Here is a 19,479-nt window from a genome sequence, read left to right as displayed (position 1 = left end):
ATAATATTGATGGTACATGGATTATTAGTACAATTGTGACAATTGAATTTAGAATATGAACTATATATGTAATATCTCTAATAAAAGTAACAAAAAAATTGAGTCAACCTTGTTGATCAGTAGAAGGTCCAGTTATAGCAACACGGATGTCACCGAAAGTAGATGGATTATTATTTATGTTTTGTTTGGTTGATGAAGAATCTGAAAAAGGCTTGACAAAAAAGAGGAAGTGAGATACCAAATGTTGAGTCAAGCTAAAGACAGAGTCGTTTCTGAGGGTAGTTTTAAGGTGAAATTATTTAGGGCTTAACTCATGAAGGGATTCAAATTGAGTTAATCCTTATAATTAAATTAGTATTTGCATAAGTAGCATCTAACAAGAATCAAACTTACAAAGTTAGGATTCTTAATTGAGCGCAATGCGCATGACTAAGCGCCTTTTTTTTATTTTTTACCTAAAGCCCAAAAATTATCAGAAACAACATCGGTCAAAGGTTGAGGTCCGAGGTTATATTATATACTGTAACATTTTTTTGGTAAGGATGATTGCAAATTAATTTATTATGAGAATCCAATTCCAATAACAGGAAACAGTGAAAAAAAAAAATTTTGACCAATGACAATACATTTATTCTTATTTTTTATCAAAATTTTAATTGGTGGTAGTCTTTTAGTAGTAATTCTTTTTGGAAAGTTAATTCATTTAAGAAAGCATATCATATTCCATTTTCTATTTATGGAGTGACAGACATTATATCAAAACGTCGTAGAAAATATTTAAAATTGCATGGTTTAAAACAAAAGCAACCAACCACAGTGAGAGTTGAACTCACAACCTTTTATCCGAAGTCAAACGCGCTAATCCACTGCGCTATCCGGTCAGATGGCGCTTTTAGTAATTATCATTGGACATTATATATTTTTTAGATTATTTAGAATATGGTAATAAAGGGCATGTTTGACATCAGGGTATGAGATTTAAATACTTTAAAAATAATTATTTTATATCTTTATTTGATAAATGATAAAAATAGATAAGAAATTAAATAAAAGTTATTTATATTTACAAAATTATTCTCATAACTCTTTATTTTTATTAATGGTAAAAATGACTTTTTTATAACCGAGTCTCAATTCAAATTATCCATAATTTACCCCAAAATCTCAATCCCAAGCTCAATTCACTCTCGCCAAACACACCCTAAGTACTAAGTATCTAACCCTAATCAATTTCAATCTGCTTAAGTAGCCTTTAGATATTCAACAACCAACATACAATTATAAATTCATGCTCAAAACAAACATAGAATCAAAGCAATAAACTAAAGAGAAAACATTCCATTGATTAATAATAAATCATCTTAAGAACCTTTAAACATATTATCAGGAGCAAGAGGAGGAGTGTCTAATTGGTAAAGATTCAAAGAAGGACCAACAAATCTAAACAAAATCCACCCACCAATTACAATAAAAATTGAAGCATAAGCAAACTTATTAATCCAAAACAATAACCCTTTTTCACCCATATACAATTCTATTGCTTTCTCAGATAAACTCATTGATTCCCAATCCTTCTTAACTTGAACTTCTTCATTTCCGAACTTCTTCATGGGATCTTCGTTTAAATTCTGTTGTCTTTGCCGTTTTCTTGATCCTCTTCGGAACTTTATCTCGACCGTTTCCGGTGGTTCTAGGTTTTCGCTGGTATTGTTGATTCCATTGTTGTTGTTGTTGTTGCAGCGGATTGGAGAGAGAATTGGGAATGATTTGGGTAAGTGGGATTGGATTGGTAGTGGGATTTGGAAAATGGGTGTTAAATTTGATCTTAAGAGTTGGGAATTCATGATGCTTGATTTGAGTGGTTGATAGTTTCTTATCTTCTAGTCATGAGTATTGGAGAGTTTTTGGGGCAAATTTGGGTGTGCTTTTGGAGTTGTGGAAATGTCTGGCTCTAAGCAATTACGATTTGGAGAACACCCATTTTTTTTCCTTCGGTATAATAGTTCAGCCCAATGGCGTAATTTTTGTAAGAGACTCTATCAAGAATACAAAAATTTGTATGCCAAGGCCTTATACCTGTGCTGTGACTAAATTTTTTTATTTTTGTCGAATTCAAACCTTTAAACACTAGGACTTGTAATAACAAATTTAACACTTAAAATTCTTAAAACACTCATTTCACCACTTACAATGTTATTTCTAACTCTTAAAATCCTTACTCTAATTTTTAATTTTATATTTTACTTGCCTACTCCAATTGTAAAATATTTATTTCATGACTTGAATTTTATATTTAAATGGTTTAAAGTTTGTCAAATTTAAGAGTTAAAATGCTTATTTCAAAGTCCAAAATATCTAATTTAAACTTTGAAATGACAACTTCAAAATTATACGCTGGACCTGTGAGTGATTGCACATATGCGACTGTCTCACGAGAGATTTGCTGCTCACAGAATCAAGTTTAAGATGACTGTCCTAAACAACTAAAATGAGTGCTTTATAGTCTAAAGCGTTAATTTTAACATTTAAAATGACTTGTTAAATATTAAACAAATAAAATGAAATATTTTCACAAATTCTCAAATGAAAAATGTTTTAATTAATTTAATTGAACTATTTAAATTTGTAGTGAGATTGTTTTAAATTAAAATTTGTGATTATTATGATAATGGGATTGGTTTGGGTCATAAAGTATATGGTTATTTCATAAATTCCCATCAATTGGCAAGTAGAGATAAGATAACAGGCAAAAGGTCATTTTCTAGACTTTTAAAAAATGAATAGGTAAAAATTCACAATACGTATCAACCAAAATCAAAATTCCTCTGTGAATTCACAACTTACCAACCAAAATTAACAAACATTAACCCTATGAGAATACATATACTTACCAAAATCAACATCCCAAAAGTTACGAGACCGTCGGCTATGCTAGCAGGCCAAAATGGGCGATTGATACATTCAACAAATCACGGCTAAATAACGCAAGTTAAAATTAACTAAAGAATCATATGTTAGCGTTCTGGACACTAAAAGTAGAATATACTTAACCTAAGGGCCAAAACAAAAATATCAAACAATAGCATGATCAACAAAAAAATGTCCTAAAAGCAAGCACTTTTGTTGAATTATTAACCCATTTATAATCAAAGAGTATCAGGTTAGGCAAAAACTAGTACACACTAAACACAGTTTACAATAGTAGCTATGATCATCAAACAATACATCATTCTACATCGTCTTGCACGTTTCGTTTATTGGTTCCCGGAACAAGCTCCGCTTCAGCTGATTGAGATGGCAGCCTCTCGTACATTCTTGATCTTAAAAAAAGCATGCCTTTCCCGAGAATAAAACTGTTTCTAATCCTTTCGTAATCCCACCTTTGTTGTATATATACAATAGCAGCAAGGCCAGTAGCGAAAATGGGTATAGCGACATCCCCGAACTTGGAGAAGAAATCGAATTTCTGGTTCACAAACTCGTATTCCTCCGAGAAAAATGGGTTTGAGACTGGACCTCTAATGTAATCGTACACATGAGGAAGAAGTCTGACAACCGTGATCCCCATGTAATACAGGTTTCTCAACGGCTTGTTTTTTATCTGCCACATAATATTGCCTATCACCTGCGGAAGAAGGAAAAGATCTTGAAGTAATCCTATATATTCCTCGAAAAGAGTTTCCCATGTTTTCAATGTGTGACGGTTTCCCATTGTATCCACGTATTGCTCCATCCAAGCGGGCGTTTGGCCGGTCTTTACGGAATGAGAGATCAGAGCAAACGTGTAACCGATAACGTGTACAATTACAGTAATGATGAGAACACGTTTTTCAGTAGGAACCCGGTGTTGCTCATTTGGGTTATGTGATGATAATTTGACACGAGAAGTCCACACTTTTTGGCAGAGCCGAAGAGTAAGTATGAAACACACCAAAACAAGAAGCTTTACAACATAGTCGATCACCTCGACCCATTGACTTCTCTCGAGATCATAGGACAGCGATTCAGAATCCTCTGAATTGCTGTTCCTTGACAGCTTCTGTACACCGATAACAAGAGGAAGAGCGTATCCAATTAGTTGACTTCCTAGCATGACAAGAGACATGTAAGGAAGAGAATCCGAGTCGTTTCTAGTGTAAAATAGCTGGCTTAGAATGCAGCCGATGGCTACGGAGAGGGTTAAGATCTTGAGAATCCCCTCGAAATCTTTTCGAGAAAGAATATCAACCCTCTGTTGTCGGTACAATATAGGAAGAGTGAGCAGCTTGATGGGTTTGAAATAAAAAGGATCATCTTCTGTCCTTGTACTAGATATGGAAACGCTAGCAGTCGGAGTCACTAGCCATCGAGCTGTTGTAGGTGGGTATGAAATAACGACTTCAATTGAACAATCGAAGCCACCTTCAAGGTCGAAGTTCTCATATAACACCTTCCATGACGCCCTAACATCTCGGCAACCAATCAAATACATTCTTCCCACATGTTGGTCATAAATGCCCTCTAAAAACAGGGTCGAGAAGTTGCTATAAGGTCCTCTCCTGAGCATAAGCTGAGAAGAAACATTCAAAAGAAGCTGCTTCTCGGTGTATGATGCCTTTGTATGGTAAGGTGTTTCATCCCCAGCTATGGAGTCGTTCATGAACCAGGCACGCCCAAACATGGGGCCAAGAGAAAGAATCTCCATCTCAATATTGGTTCTCGAAGGCCGAGAAAAAGGTATAGGATCAGGGACAGCCGATACATGAAGAGTGAGATCTTCAGCAAGAAGTCTCAGACTGTCGGCATAATCCTGTGAGTCCTGAAGTTTAGGAAAAGTCAGCAATGATTTTTTTATGACTGTTCCAAAACTGAAGGGCTCGTATTTCTCTAATATAGCTCCCGCAGCATCAACTTTAGAATAGTGATAGTATGGATGCGCATATCTGTAGCCGTCATAAATGTAATCCAAGCTCTGATACAGCATTTCAAGGGACAAAGGGAAGTAAGGGGGGCTGGTTTTCTCGATACTTGATATGCTACCAAGAAGTATGCTTCTTTGTTTGATGGAAAACGACAATGGTATATACAAACAAATTCGAGAATCAAAACGATCAGCTTTCACACCGTCTATTCCGAGGCAAGCAATCATGCAAAGTTGTCCACTAGAAGAATTCCATATCCCCTCGGCCACAAGAGTCATATTTCCTAATCCACTTCTTTGATTTTCAATGAATTGATTGTTAGGGACATCAAAGGCTCTAAACACCGCAGAAACTCTTGCAATGGCACCCTCATCTCGGGTTTTGCTAGCTACACAGAGAATGTTGTGCATCAAAATTCTGACATCCTTGAACCCTCCGTCAGTTGCGTTAATACGAGCATCTGATGCAAAAGGACCGAGCTTACTGCAAAATTCATCTGTGCCATTGCACTGCCAATGAGGCGCAACTATGAAAGCTGAATCAGTGACAACCTTTTTAAGTTGTGAACAAAAATCAACACCCTTATATACCTCAAGACTGCCATTAATGGAACTATCCGAGTATGAATATGGATCACACGCCTTAGATACAATCTCATAAGGGCTAAACTCATAGTTGCGAGTGTTCACTTGCACTTGTGACGTAATTTGAACTTTATCAAAATACTTTAGACTCGTTTTTGCGTTTAAACTTCTCATCACACCTTGAATGGCCCTACGAGTCAAACTAACTTTCTTTGGGATTTTAAGAACGAGTAAAATTTGCTCATCCTGCAGTAAAGTAGGCTGGTTATCACTTGATCCTGAACCCTTTACCGACTCCCAAGGATCACTTGAATCAGGCTGACGAGAAGGCAGCATTGTACTACCCAACAAACACAATATTTTCTCCCCACCATTCTTTTCGGATTCAGCATAAATCCCTTGGAGATTTATAAGAAGTTGAGAGTGACCCCTCCACATCAAAAAATCAAGCGTGTTTTTACTTATTTCACTAGCCATACTAGCCAAAGGAAGGTCGGAAGTAATCACCATATAAAGATACCCATTAACAGCTAAAGTCTTTTTAGATCCATGATCACTACTCACATCACTCAACTTGAAAGAAACAAGTCTATATGTCGGTTTCGAACGAGAAATGTTGCTATTAAGTTCATATTCAAAGCCAGAAGACATTAATGGAGGTCTGTCATCAAATGTCATCAAAGGTGCACTAGTTCCTAACTGTTCCCAATCTCCATTATTAAAGAAAACCTCAGTCATAACTTTTTCAATTACATGTTCATCAAATTTTAGTTCAGAAGCAGAAGCTATGACTGAAGAACATTCTTTTTTCACCTCATCTAATCTATCATAATTAGGGGTTCCAACAGTCTCAGTTTCTATTTCAGATTCCTCTTCAACAAATTGACAATTTTTTAAACCAAAGAACAAAATCAATACAAGTAATAATACATGTAGAGTCCCAATTTGCAAAACCCTCATTGTTACAACAAATTAAAGAAAACCCACTTCAGAAAATGCAATTAACCACTAATCAAACAAAACCCAGTTGCTCAAATTGATGAATGCACATAATTTCTAATTTTCCCAATCATTTCAAGGGTTTTCTTAAAGATCCATAAACTACAATCTTGATTATCAACTCCTAAAGTTCTCAAATTTGTGTAATCAGCAAATGATCAGTAAAAAGATATACTCTATCATTGCATATGTTGAGAAATTCTAGGATTAAATGAGGTGGGTCAATAGCAATTGTTAAAGATATGAATAAAAATATATTAAAACTGACCTTTAATAATACTATATGAAGCTCAAATTAAGGGCTTGAATAGCTATTCTCCTTCTATTTTGTACGTGTAGGCAAAATGAAGTGATTAAAATATGAAATCCTAGCTGATTAGGTGGAACTGTGGAAGGGAGAATGGTAAAGAAGGGTAGAGAGTATGTTTGAAGTTAAAGCAAACCCAGAGACTGGTGGATCAATTTCGATCAACCACTAATTGGGTTGACTTGAGCAGATTTGACAATGGATATTGGACACAATTAACAAACTATAGAGTTGACGGTGAGAGAAGACCTGGTTAAAATCTCTTTTGACAAAAATGGGAAAGACATTATTTAAGTCTTTAATTTTAAAATATTGAGGTGGTTATATAAATCATAATTAATTTAAGTTGTGCATAGGTGGGTTGGATAAGGGTTGGGTTGAACTTAAGAAAATATGGGTCGGACTTAAATGGGTTAGGCTTTGAAAGTCCGGCTCGATCCAATCTGGCTCATTTTTATTACTAAAAATTATTTTAATCTCTATTTATCAACTTATAACAATTAAATTATTATTTATAATAATTATATTGAAAAAATATTAATAATACTCATTGACATTGTCATTTATAATATTTAAATTATATATTAATTATGCAATTTACAAAGCCTTCTTTCCAACCCAAATTGAGCCCTTTTATAATCCGTTTCATTTTAATTATAGTAGAGCCCGTTTTAGGTTCGACCCATTTTCGGCCCGACCTTTACAAAACTCTTCTAAAACGGGCCAATAAGGGCTCAATATGGAGACTCAGCCTATAAAACACCCCTAGTTGTGCATATATGAATTCTCCTTCTCCATTTAATTTCATGTTTCTCAGTATCAACCGATCAACGTGTATATTTAAATTATTCAATCATATTTAACTTGTAAACTCTAAGTCGTATTCGATATCCTCGCCTTTCTATTAATCGCCTAAAATCTTTTGTATTCTTCTTTGTTTTTTCTTTATTAGCGTCTAAAATTATTTTCTTGTATTAGGTTTAATCTTAATTAATCTTTTGATGTATTTTGTAACTAGCCAAAGGACGTACCTCATTATTTATTCAATGAAACAAACACGTTCGACCTTTACATGGTGTGAAGCGTGATGATCTTTTAGTTTTTTCCATGCTTCTCAACCCACTCCTTAAATATCAAATGGTGGTGGTGAATGGTGATTACGTCACTACTAACTCAATCACATCTTCAAATATATTGTTCAACTGCTTGATTTCCTTTCCTCAATGGTGGTAGTTATTATGTCGCTACTAACTAAAATTAATTAGTTAGATGAAAGAATTTTATTGGTAGATGTTGGCTTACATTGCAAATAACATTAAACAATTGTCATTTTTTAGCGCTATCAAAAATTAATTAAATAGAGTAATTCACCAAGTTTGATACAATATAATAAAAAGACTGAATAATTACATATGTCATCCTCATGGAGCTCCACAAGATGAAATAATTTTATTGGTAGATGTTGGCTTACATTGCAAATATAATTAATCAACTGCCATTTTTTAGTGCTTCCAAAAATTAATTAAATAGAGTAATCCACCAAGTTTAAAAACAAAATAAACTGAAATGACTTCGGCTTAGATTGAGCTATATTAGATAAATTATTGATTAAAAATTGTTATAGGAAAAAATACATAGAATAATCCAACCTCTTACTTATTTCCCTACAATAATCACAACTTTTGATTAACCATGAATAACTCCAACTCGAAAGGGTGTTTGCTAAGAATGCACCTAGGTAACCTCTTACCTATACAACAAGTCATTATTTATAAAAAAAAAAGTAAAAAAGTAAATAAAAAATAAAATTTAAAAAATTAAAACTTTTTTGAAAATTAACAGAGAAATCTAGTAAGTTTATTTTTTTAATTTTAACTTTTAATTTTTAATATTTTTGACTTTTTATTTTATTTTATTTTTATTTAGCAATTAACCTGCAAAAATCGATCATCATTTGGGCAACAATGTTCTTAGATAAATAACCCATAAAATTAGGATTTTTCATGATTAATCAAAAGTTGGTATTATTGTATGAAAATCAATAAAATGTTAGATTATTCAAGGGTATTTTTCCTCTATTATATACCATAAATTAACTATCTTTATTGTTGCGCGACAGCGGAAGCAAGATTGATGAACAATAATGAAACAATAAAGAAATTCAATGCAAACAATAAGAAAATGACACAAGAGATTTAACGTGGTTCACTATCAATGTGATAGCTACATCCACCAGCACCGAGATCAAATAATTTCACTATGATTGCAAAGAATTTACAAGATGAATCAAGTATCACTTACAAATAATAATGACTCTCTTGTGATCTCTCAATTTGTGAATAATGAAACCCTAGCACTAATAGGAGGAGATATATATATATACTAAAGCCTAACTAAAAGATACTTGGGCTCCAAGAAACTAAAATAACCATCAAAAAACCCACGAGCAAATAGACAAAACGCATAACCATCAAAAGCAACGAGTCGTCTCCAGTGAGCAACGAGTCGTATCCAAAAAGCCACGACTCGTGGCAAACATTCTGACCTAAAAATGCAACTTCAGAGAGGAAGCCACGACTCGTCGCTTTCTCTACTCCAGAAGCGACGACTCGTCGCTAAGTCTCTGACCTCCATCTTCACTCGTTCTTCTTCAACTCATCTACAATCACGATCAGGACTCGATTCAAGTCACCCAATCATCAACATTTATAAACTAAAGGATTTCAATATTTTTATAAAACTAATAAACTAGAAATTTTTGTTGCATGGAATGATATAAATAAAATTAAAAAAAGATAAATTATACATTTATTAAAATTTACCTAACATAGAAAACATATGATTTAATTAATTTACATGATTTTCTTTAATAACATGGTCTAACTTAAACTTCAAATTATTATATTTCTTTTGAGTTGCACAACTTCAAATCATTATGCTTTTTTCCCTTAAAGAAAACTTGTTGAGTATCATCATATTCATATCCAAAAGGTAAATAGCAACAAAAACTAGGCAATGGAGCCACCCATCATCCATCACACATTACAAATTATATCACTTCAATCTTCAACCAACCCCACAAAGAAAAAAATAACCAACAAAATTGAAAAGAGACTTTAAAACTACAAAATTAAATACAAAAAACACAATCTTAAATGCAAACATGGTCACCAAATCTAGCCGTTACACTATCCAACCGCTATGTTCACGTTACACCCCACATAAACATAACTAAACAACTTTTTGAAATTCCAATTCGACCGTTACTTCTCTTTCTCTACTCAAAACTTCCAGCTTCTGCTAGTTTAATCTCCAATTGATCTGTTCTGTTGTTGTCTTTGAAGTCTTCTACCTCAACTCTTTCTTCCTCCTCTGTTTTTTTCTTCTCTTCAATCTCGATTCGACAAAAATGGCAGTGGCGTACGCCTTCACCAAAGAAGACATTTCAGTGGATAAAAATCTTGGGTACCCAAGAGCATACCCAAAACTTTGCAAAGATAAAAGTATAAGTCCTTATTGTCATGGACCTCCTTATACTTTCACCCCTTATACTTTACATCCCCAAGAGGTAGTTTTTAATTTTATTGAACGTTTTTTTCTGGGTAGTTTTTTGATTGGATTTATTTTTCTTGGTTTTTTTAATGAAGAATTCGTTTATTGTGATGTTTTGATTAATTATTGGAGATTTAAGATGGGATATGTTCTGAAATTGGAACTGATTATTATTATTTTTATGATTTTTAAAGCATATTTCTTTATGGGTTTAAAGATTTATCTGGGTTTTGCTTGAAAATGGGTATCATTCTGGAAGTCAAATTTTAAGATTGGATTGATTGATTAATTGATTGATTGGGATGATATTGCTTTTGAATTGGGTTATTCCGCATGAAATTTACAGCTTTTTGTCAAAAGATATTCAGAATTGATCTTAATTTCCTCTTTTTAAGCCGATTCTGGGTAGCTTATTTGATGAAATCTTGAGTGTTTCCCAAGATCTTAGATCAAATGGGATCAATATAACTTTGTCCCATTGATGTTGCTAAATTGTGCATCCTTACGTGAGAGCATATGAGGAAAAATGGTGCGATCTCAATGGGACAAAGAAAGTACCTTTAAAAAATGTTGCATGCAATTAAATCTTCAACCTTTAGGAATTTTGAAATTGTCACATGAAGATGATTTATATTTAATTAAGGTCCAAATTCCATGGAAGCATGAGAGTTTGGATGAGCAAGTACAGAACTCAGAGTGCTTGAACGAGCACGACATGGACATGGACTTGGACAAGTACTATGCTCGATCGAGATATTTGCCAAGTGTTCGTGGCTAAGGAAGTTAGTGCTCGGACAAGCAAATGTGATTCTCGACTGAGCATGTGTGTTTGCATGAAATCATATAATAACTTTTGTAGAAAACTCTAGTCTTTCGAGAAGGGTTCGAGCGTAGAACATATATGAGCTTTGAGTTACTTCAATGCCCCAAATGATGAGAATTAGAAAAAATGTAATAATAATTTAGTTTGTGGTTATAAAGAGTATCTATCAAATTGTTAATCTAATTACCCAATAAATGAGAAGTAATGTTACAACATAACACATTGTTTGTATGTTCTATTGTTGTTGTAGACATTAGTCTATTGTTTTGGTTATTTGTTTGTTCTTTCTCAACCCTAATTTTCCCCAAAATTTCATAACAATTCATGGTGTAAAGGCTGTTTCTATTTTCCTTAAGCATTGATGATTTACTCAATCTAGATTAGGCATTGATATCAAGTAGTTAGATTAAGATGCATAATTTTAGCTATGTAATCTTTTTTTTTTTTTTTTTTTTTTTCTGATTTTAGGCTTCAAGGGCAGAGGAACTAGATGATTTGTTCCCCATAATTGAGCTAGAAGCAAAACCAACAGCAAATACAAAAATATTTGTTAGTATCCTATGGAAGCAACTCAACCACCTTGGGTATATACCCTCTGCATTGAATTTTTCTCTTGTTTCAATTAAGTGCTTATGGTCTAATGATATTTAGCTAATGCTTATGTACTTTTTTGTTATGGTAATTATGTAGGAATGCTGGTTTTGATCCGGCTATATTTCGAGTTGATCCTTATGGCAATGTCCTCTACCTTCATGCTGATTCCGCCTCTCCTCTTGCTTGGGATATCGATCATTGGTTCCCTTGCTCAAGTATGAAACTTCATCTTTTTCTCTCATTTTCTTCCCTTTAGTAAGAAAACACGACATGATCAATCTGAATCAACCCCTTTGTTTTACAAGGGTAAGGTTGCAATACATCCGACTCTTTCTAACCCCGCCCAGGGTGGACGTCATTTCATGGAATTGTGGTAATGGAATGTAAGAAAGAAAATACCAAATTGACTATTGGGATCAATTTTGTAGGGGGAGGATTGACTGTCCCAAGCAATCTGAGGATACTTCAATGGCAAGTGTGCAAGAGGAAGCATAATCAGCTTGAATTTTTGGTCCCTTGGTGGGATTTGCAATTGGGCATCTCTATAGACCAGTTCATATCCATTTTTAGTGCTTCAAACTCAGATTTCAGGTAATCTAATGAATCTTTTTTCGTCGAAGTAACTTCCTAATGTACAAACAAATAGACTTGGCACAATACTCTCAGGTTGTTTTAAATTCACTTATTTTTTTCATTTAACTCAAAATATCAAAGCCTAAAGTGGCATTTTTAGATTTTTAAAGCCATAATGAAAATAAGCCATTAAATTTTGCTACGAAGGCTCAATCAGAAATAACCCATTTGACGCTAACAAGGGTAAAATTGCGTACAATCAACCCGTATACCCCATCCCAGGTTGGAGCCACTTAATGGGACTGGGTTAATGGATTGTTGTTGTTGCCTCAACATTTGGTAATTTGTGTGGCAGGAATAGGGCATTTAGATGGCTGTTTGCATCAGGTGAGAGTGAAGAACTTAATGAATTGCAAAATGTAGAGTCCCATAATTTCCCTCAACCTTATGTGGAGTCAAAAGAGCAACTAGGCCTAGCACCGGCTGCTGTCGTTCGAACTCGAAAAGAACTCTCTGAGCCATCTTCTTCAACTCTTAGACCATTGGATATCAATAGACAGCCAAGACCCACAACCCTTAAGATAGGTAAAATTTGGCACAAATTCAACTTATATTTCTGTATAACACCATTCTGTTTAGACCATATTTTACTTATTTTCCAACTTGTTTATTGTAGCTGCTTCAAGGAAATTCAAAAATGGTGATTTGAAGGAAAATGAGATGCCTGATATGGCAACAAACCCATATCAAGCCTTAGTCATGGCAAGAGATTCATTAAAGCAAAGAGAAGAAAATAATAAGATGAAGTTAGAAATTCAAAAGTTGGATGATGAAGTGAATGAATTGAAGCTTAAGAATGAGGAAGAAAAGCTTACTATTCAAGAACTTGAATTAGCTTTGATTAAACGCAAGCGAAAAGCTGAAAAGTGTCGTCGATTAGCTGAGGCTCAATCTTCTCACAGAGCAATGCTAGAGAAAATGATCAGAAATGCCATGCACCAGTAAGACTCCTAAATTTTCTTTGCAAAATCTTGTTTGTCTTAGTTTTAATCTATGTTACTTGGACTCGTTTACTGATGTTGGATACTGGTACGTGTCCAAGTGTCGGATACATATAAACATTCAATTTTACACCTAAACTAAAGTGTCTATGTGATATACCAATGTCCGAGGATCAAGGATCGGACATAGGTACGTAAAGCAAAATGAAGAGTCCGAGTAACATAGGTTTTAATTTGCTTGAAAAGTGTGGTAGGTATGAGGAGGCCGGAGTGCATATGATGATCCACATTTCTAAGGCCAAAAAGGCTCTTGTATGAGGGGTTGTAAAAGAACATATTATATGTCTTGGTGTTACAACTATCAGCTTATGCTTTTGATTGAGTTGGTTCCTTGACGGTAAATGTTGGTGTTCTAACGTAACTTTTGATTGATTTTCAGGAGTGTGGTTTACAAAGAACAAGTGAGACTAAATCAGGCAGCAACAAACACTCTAATGGCAAGACTTGAAGCACAAATGGCAATATGCAACTCAGCCGAGAAAAAGCTTGCACAAAAGTTCAAGTTAAGGGATGAACTTGAGAAACAACTAAAGCCCGAGTGGGAACAAGCAAGGAAGAGATCGAGAACAGATGATGATGATGCTTTTACTGAAGAGAAAGAACACCGAACCCTTATTTACTTGCCAAGAATAAAGACTAAAATACATAAAGAACTAAGGAAGTTCTTAGAAGAGGAACAAAAGTTATCAGAAGAAGCACTTTCATTGATAGAAGAAGACTCAAAGGGAGAACAAGAAATTGAAGAGCTACCTAGGCTTACTCTCGGGCCGGAGTCAGAAGAAATCGAAGAGCTCAATGTGAAGTTTCCGTTTGCAAGAGTAGAAGCAGTCGAGGAAGATGAGGAATCGAGGAAGGAAAGAGGTAAAGGGAATGTCGAGAAATGGTTGCAAATGTTGCTTGATGAAACAGGAGAAGATAATTTGGATTGTGATCATCCTAAACTAGTTCAAGAACCTCAAACTAGCAAACATACCGATGAAATCATCAGGAAACTCAATGAAAAATACCCACGAAAGGAGATTGAACCGAGGAAAACAAGGTCATCTGAGACGCGTAACAATGAAAATAAGAATGAAGAGACGATAACAACTGAAGCTCAAAAACCGAGATCAATTAGCACTCCTAGGAGATGTATGTCGCGTAACAATGAAAACAAGAATGAAGAGACGATAACAAGTGAACCTCAAAAACCGAGATCAATTAGCACTCCAAGGAGATCAATCTCATCTGAGGCCGATCTTAGCAAAGGAAACAAGGCAAGGAAGAGTTTTGGGAGGAGTGAAAGTGCAAGGTTTTTCATGACAATCCCACCTTCTCCTTCCAAGATATTGAACATGACTAAAGGGGTTGATTGCATAAGAAAAAAACCACTTGTTAGTCATGATGATGAAGATGGTTATTATGGGAATGGGAATCATTCAGCAGGAAATAATACCTTGCTCAAATCATCTATCAAATCTATCAAGAAAGCTGTCAAGAATTAAGGTGTAAATTCTGTGATATATACTTTTTTTTGTTTATGTCTTGTGTTTGTTTACAACTTCATATTCTTTTGTTTGTTGAGGGTTGATATTCATTTGATGCTGAATATGTGTGATTGTATTTCTTCATCAGTTTGTTTTCAAACTGATATATAGAATAACAGCTTGTTGTTAATGTCATAAATTTGTCTACATGTAAAATGATACTTGCTCCAACTGAAACAAGATGTAATTCTCGTTTTATTACGACTTTATTTGCTTCAGTTTGACAATTTGAAATGCTGGAAATTTGAGGTTTCTATGAATTGAAATTCAATGGGAGAAAATGGAAAACCTTTTTTAAATTGTTCATTTGTTGCTTTTTTTCCAACATAATAGGGGTTTTTCCACACCAATTCAATTACTTAATATAGCAACGTATGGATTGATCAAGTGTTTGAAGGGTTTTACTTCGTGATATGAGTTTGATTCTTATCACCTACAAAAAGATCAATTCTCCTTTCTTATCCGTGGAAACACCATCATCATCAACAACCTAATATCCCACTCGAAAACAAGTCTGAATGAGGGAAGGTGACTGACATTTCATACCCGTATCCTCCGTGTTCTTTTAAGGTTCTAAAAGTTTTTTCACACTCTTCGGACCATTCAAACTTCTTTTCTTTCTTCATCAATATTGTCAAAGGTCGTGCGATGCGTGAAAAGTCCTTAACAAACCTCCTATATCAAGCCAAACCCAAGACTTCAGTAACATTCTTAGGAACAATCCAATCACGGACAACCTCAATCTTAGCGAGTTCTACTGAGATTCCTACTTTAAACACAAAATGCCCTAAAGCGGAGTGTCAGAGGAATGCAACCGTATGCAGAAAACGATATAACTAAATTTATATAGAATTACTCCACCCATCTATTTCAAGAGGTTCCTTTTTATTCTTTTTGCACTAAAAAAAATCTTGGTAATTGTTATATATTCATACAAATTGACAATAACAATAATAATAATACCAATTATACATAAGTGGTCCTATAGAGAGCATAATTTAGAACAAAGAAACAAGACAATCAAGATAAAGATTTTCTCCATCTTTGTGAAGACTTACCCTTAGAAAGTGGGGTATGTCTCCCAAACCCAACTTCCTCAAACTCTTTTTTTCCTACATCATTAACACTACTTGAACCAGGCATTAACATTAATCTTTTCCACCTAAAAAACCCTTTTTTCTTTTCAACCACTTTTTCAAGCTGATTTTGCAACAAATTAATCTGATTCTGAAGCCTTAAAACATCTTCCTTTAACCTCTTGATCTCTATTTTTTGGGCTGAAACCTCTCGTTTCGAGTGGCATCGGCCTGGTAAATCAAGCCCATTTGAGTTTGGGCTTCTTGTTGTGGATAATGGCCCACTCCAGTCCAATTGGCGTGTGATCTTGTTTTGCTCTGAAAATAGGACTTGCACTACTGCTCTTACTGGTAATCTTTCATTTTGTGAGGCATGTAGGCATGCTTCTGGAGACAGTTTTCTACTGTCTATTAATCTGCATAGGAGCCTCCTTTCTTGCTTTGTTATCCCAGGATGTACCTAAAATAGAAAAAAAAAAAGCTCGATCTACATCATATTGCATCGACCGTGTTGTAAAATACGTGTTTTGAGGTGTTTCGAGGGATATTTAGTGCTTTTTCAGCCGATATCAGGCATTACAATAACCGCATTATTACTTAATACACATTACATTAGTATAGGAATTGTCATGATTATTTATCTGACAAGATTCTATATCTGATTTCAGAAGTAATGGCTGCATTTTTGGCATTTCTACTTTTCCTTGTTCAGAAAATTGTATGTCCTAGCATTTACACCTGTAGGGCACACCATAAACACTACCCGTTGGTTCGACTTGTAAGAAAATTCAACCAAAAGCTTATTGATGTCGGTATTTTATAGGGTGTTAATAAGTACTACTATTACACTTGAAATGAAGTTGGATGAGATTCAAATCTATGAGCTAGACTTTTAATACCATGTCACGAAACTAACTGATGTCACGAAACTAACTGATATAAATTGTGACCCCACATATACTATATTTGTATCAATATCCATCATACTTAATGGTATATCACTCTTACTATACTTCACTCCAATTGGTACCATAATTTTCATTTATCCAAACATTAGACACAACCCTTCTTTTGCTTATCCAAGAGAAAAAAAAAGTGTTTCCAAATAATTAAAACAACAATAATAGCATCAGCGAAGAATCATGGGTTCGTCTAATGGTTAAAATTTTTTCCTTCTAATCCCTTCTATTTTATAATAAGAGTTCAATTTCGTTTTACTTACATGAAAATAAATTTCCACTTACCTCCTTGATTGTAGGGGATTCTCCGGCCTAACCCGATATAAAAAAACAATAAGAGGACCAAAAACAACAATAACCAAAATTTAGCATGAAAAACTACCTTAAGATAAGTATCAACAGCACGGTAGAGTCCATCATCAATGGCTCGAGCATGAGCAGGAAGGGCACCAGCAATTTGAATAAACTCCTCTAATTTCAAATTACTATCCATAGCAATTTCAGCTAAGTACCCATCAACCAACTTAGCTACCTTAATTAAGGCTGCACCACTCTTAACAACTTCATCTAATCCCATAAATCTCTTCACTAATCTCAAAACAAGCTCTACATCAAGCAATGTACTACAAGTATGACTAAAACAAGGTATCATTAACTCCTTTAAACTAGCTTGGTCTAATAACCATGATACCCTCTTTTCTAGTTCTTCTCTATAAGTTAGCTCAACTCCTACCATATTGGCTACTCTCAGTAGCCTTAGTAGAAAATTGCATGGGACTGTGTCATTCTCTGGGGGGAGAATCCCTACTAGAGTTTCCACAAAGAATTTCTTCTTTTTCCATGTGGATGTCATTGACTTCGGAAAGGCTGATGGGTCATCCGTCTCCGGGCCAGTGACATCCCTACTTTCGGATAGTTCAGGTACCCATTTAGACGCGTAGTGGGCTATGATTGAGCCCACTAGGTCTGGGCGAACCCCTTTGGACTTAATGCCCGAAAGGGTTTTAACAAAGTAATCCATGTCGAGGATGCAAGCATCGTCGAACCATGGCTCATTAGCTACATTTGGTGGATTAACTCCGCTTACAGAGGTTTTAGACAAAGTGACCCTACTCATTACTTGGGCTTTATTTTAAGAATGTGTGTTAGTTCTACATTGTGTTGTACATATACTAGTTTTTAAGGTGTGAAATTGACTACTATACCTTTTGGAATTTGTTCCAACTGCCCATAATCTGGGAAATAGAGATGGGTATTTTGGGAATGTTGGATTATATAAAAGATGGGTGATGAGGAAGAGCTCAAGAAAGATAAGAAAGAAAAGACAAATGCACAAAATTTAGAAAAGATAGCAAAAAAGGATTCAAAATCCTTTATTTTAAAGTACTTTCTATAAAGCTAGTCAGTTGTGCACTTTCTCTTTCATCCTTATTCCTTAATATATGAGTTTAACTTTCATCACCTATATAAAGAATTGATTCTCTCTTCGTTCGATTTTCATCACCTATATGAAAAATTGATTCACTCTACGTTAGATTCTCACCACCTATATGAAGAATTGATTTTTTCTTCGTTTTATGCTCACCACCTACGTGAAAAATTAATTCTCTCTTCTCCGTACGTGTAGTCTGTAGATAGGGATTCTCTAACCTACCTACCACCGAATACAATAAATAAATAAATAAATAAAATAAAAAGTCTTTTTCTATACAACTAAAGATGAGTGCGTTTGCTCTACAATTTGGCAATGTTAATTATGAAATACTATGAAAGAAATAGACATGAAAGAATATTGAATTGAATGTAATTGTCTACTCTAATTAAAGCTCATAGTTGTGTTTGTTTATATTGAAATATTCCATCATATTTCTTTCATCCCATACCTTCGTAAACAGAAAGATAATAAAATGAGAAATGATTTCATTTTATTCCAAACCTTTGATAGTGAATTGTTGTGCGGGGTGATTGGAATAACGCCAAAACTTTTATGCTGTCTAATTATGGATTCACGTGAGCTTTTGTAAAATAAACATTTAATTTCTATGTTTTATTTTTACGGTACAATTCCAATTAGCCCTACAAATGTCAACCCTTAACGTTCTTGGATTGTTTTGTTCTTCTGTTAAAAATTGTTCTCTAGTAAGACACTTTGGACCATCATAACTACGATACATGAATATATATATATATATATATATATATATATATATATATATATATATATATATATATAATAAGATTCTTGAAGCTAAATTAAGTCATTATTATGTCATAAATAATCATAAAAGTCAAGCGTAATAGTTTTAAGTACTTAATAACGTATTTTATCAAATAACCAGTAAAATAGTAAACCGGATCTATCATAACTATAAAATAACATAATCCGACAAGTTATTAAAGATCCAAAACCTAAATGAAATGAGTTTTCAAGAAAAACAACGCTAAGCATTTTAACAAATTTGTTTGACTATTTTACCGATAAACCGCTTAATAATTCTTTATAATTACTTGAGTCCAAAATAAA

At 34.2% G+C, this 19,479-nt stretch overlaps 4 protein-coding genes across 4 annotated transcripts; 1 reads left to right on the top strand and 3 right to left on the bottom strand.

The window, feature by feature from the left end:
* Nucleotides 1-1,309: 1,309 nt before the first annotated feature.
* Nucleotides 1,310-2,103, bottom strand: LOC130818875 (uncharacterized). The gene has a single exon (XM_057685132.1). The coding sequence runs from the start codon at nt 1,842-1,844 to the stop codon at nt 1,362-1,364; it is 483 nt and encodes a 160-aa protein (XP_057541115.1). The 5' UTR covers nt 1,845-2,103; the 3' UTR covers nt 1,310-1,361.
* A 997-nt stretch (nt 2,104-3,100) lies between these two features.
* Nucleotides 3,101-7,064, bottom strand: LOC130818870 (uncharacterized). Its single transcript, XM_057685119.1, has one exon. The coding sequence runs from the start codon at nt 6,443-6,445 to the stop codon at nt 3,227-3,229; it is 3,219 nt and encodes a 1,072-aa protein (XP_057541102.1). The 5' UTR covers nt 6,446-7,064; the 3' UTR covers nt 3,101-3,226.
* Nucleotides 7,065-10,009: 2,945 nt separating this feature from the next.
* LOC130823228 (uncharacterized) lies at nt 10,010-15,629 on the top strand. The gene is made up of 7 exons (XM_057687856.1): nt 10,010-10,359; nt 11,635-11,750; nt 11,857-11,975; nt 12,189-12,351; nt 12,689-12,918; nt 13,010-13,334; nt 13,774-15,629. Exons 1-7 carry the CDS (start codon nt 10,201-10,203, stop codon nt 14,876-14,878), a joined length of 2,217 nt encoding a protein of 738 aa, XP_057543839.1. The 5' UTR covers nt 10,010-10,200; the 3' UTR covers nt 14,879-15,629.
* A 200-nt stretch (nt 15,630-15,829) lies between these two features.
* LOC130823234 (root phototropism protein 3-like) lies at nt 15,830-18,334 on the bottom strand. Its single transcript, XM_057687864.1, has 2 exons — nt 17,338-18,334; nt 15,830-16,456 (listed from the first exon to the last, which is right to left on the bottom strand). Exons 1-2 carry the CDS (start codon nt 18,070-18,072, stop codon nt 15,941-15,943), a joined length of 1,251 nt encoding a protein of 416 aa, XP_057543847.1. The 5' UTR covers nt 18,073-18,334; the 3' UTR covers nt 15,830-15,940.
* Nucleotides 18,335-19,479: the final 1,145 nt, after the last annotated feature.

This window comes from Amaranthus tricolor, chromosome 1, assembly GCF_026212465.1.
Source record: "Amaranthus tricolor cultivar Red isolate AtriRed21 chromosome 1, ASM2621246v1, whole genome shotgun sequence".
Classification (NCBI taxonomy): domain Eukaryota; kingdom Viridiplantae; phylum Streptophyta; class Magnoliopsida; order Caryophyllales; family Amaranthaceae; genus Amaranthus; species Amaranthus tricolor.
The sequence above is the reverse complement of the archived record's forward strand: the minus strand, read 5'-3'. Positions and strand labels throughout refer to the sequence as shown.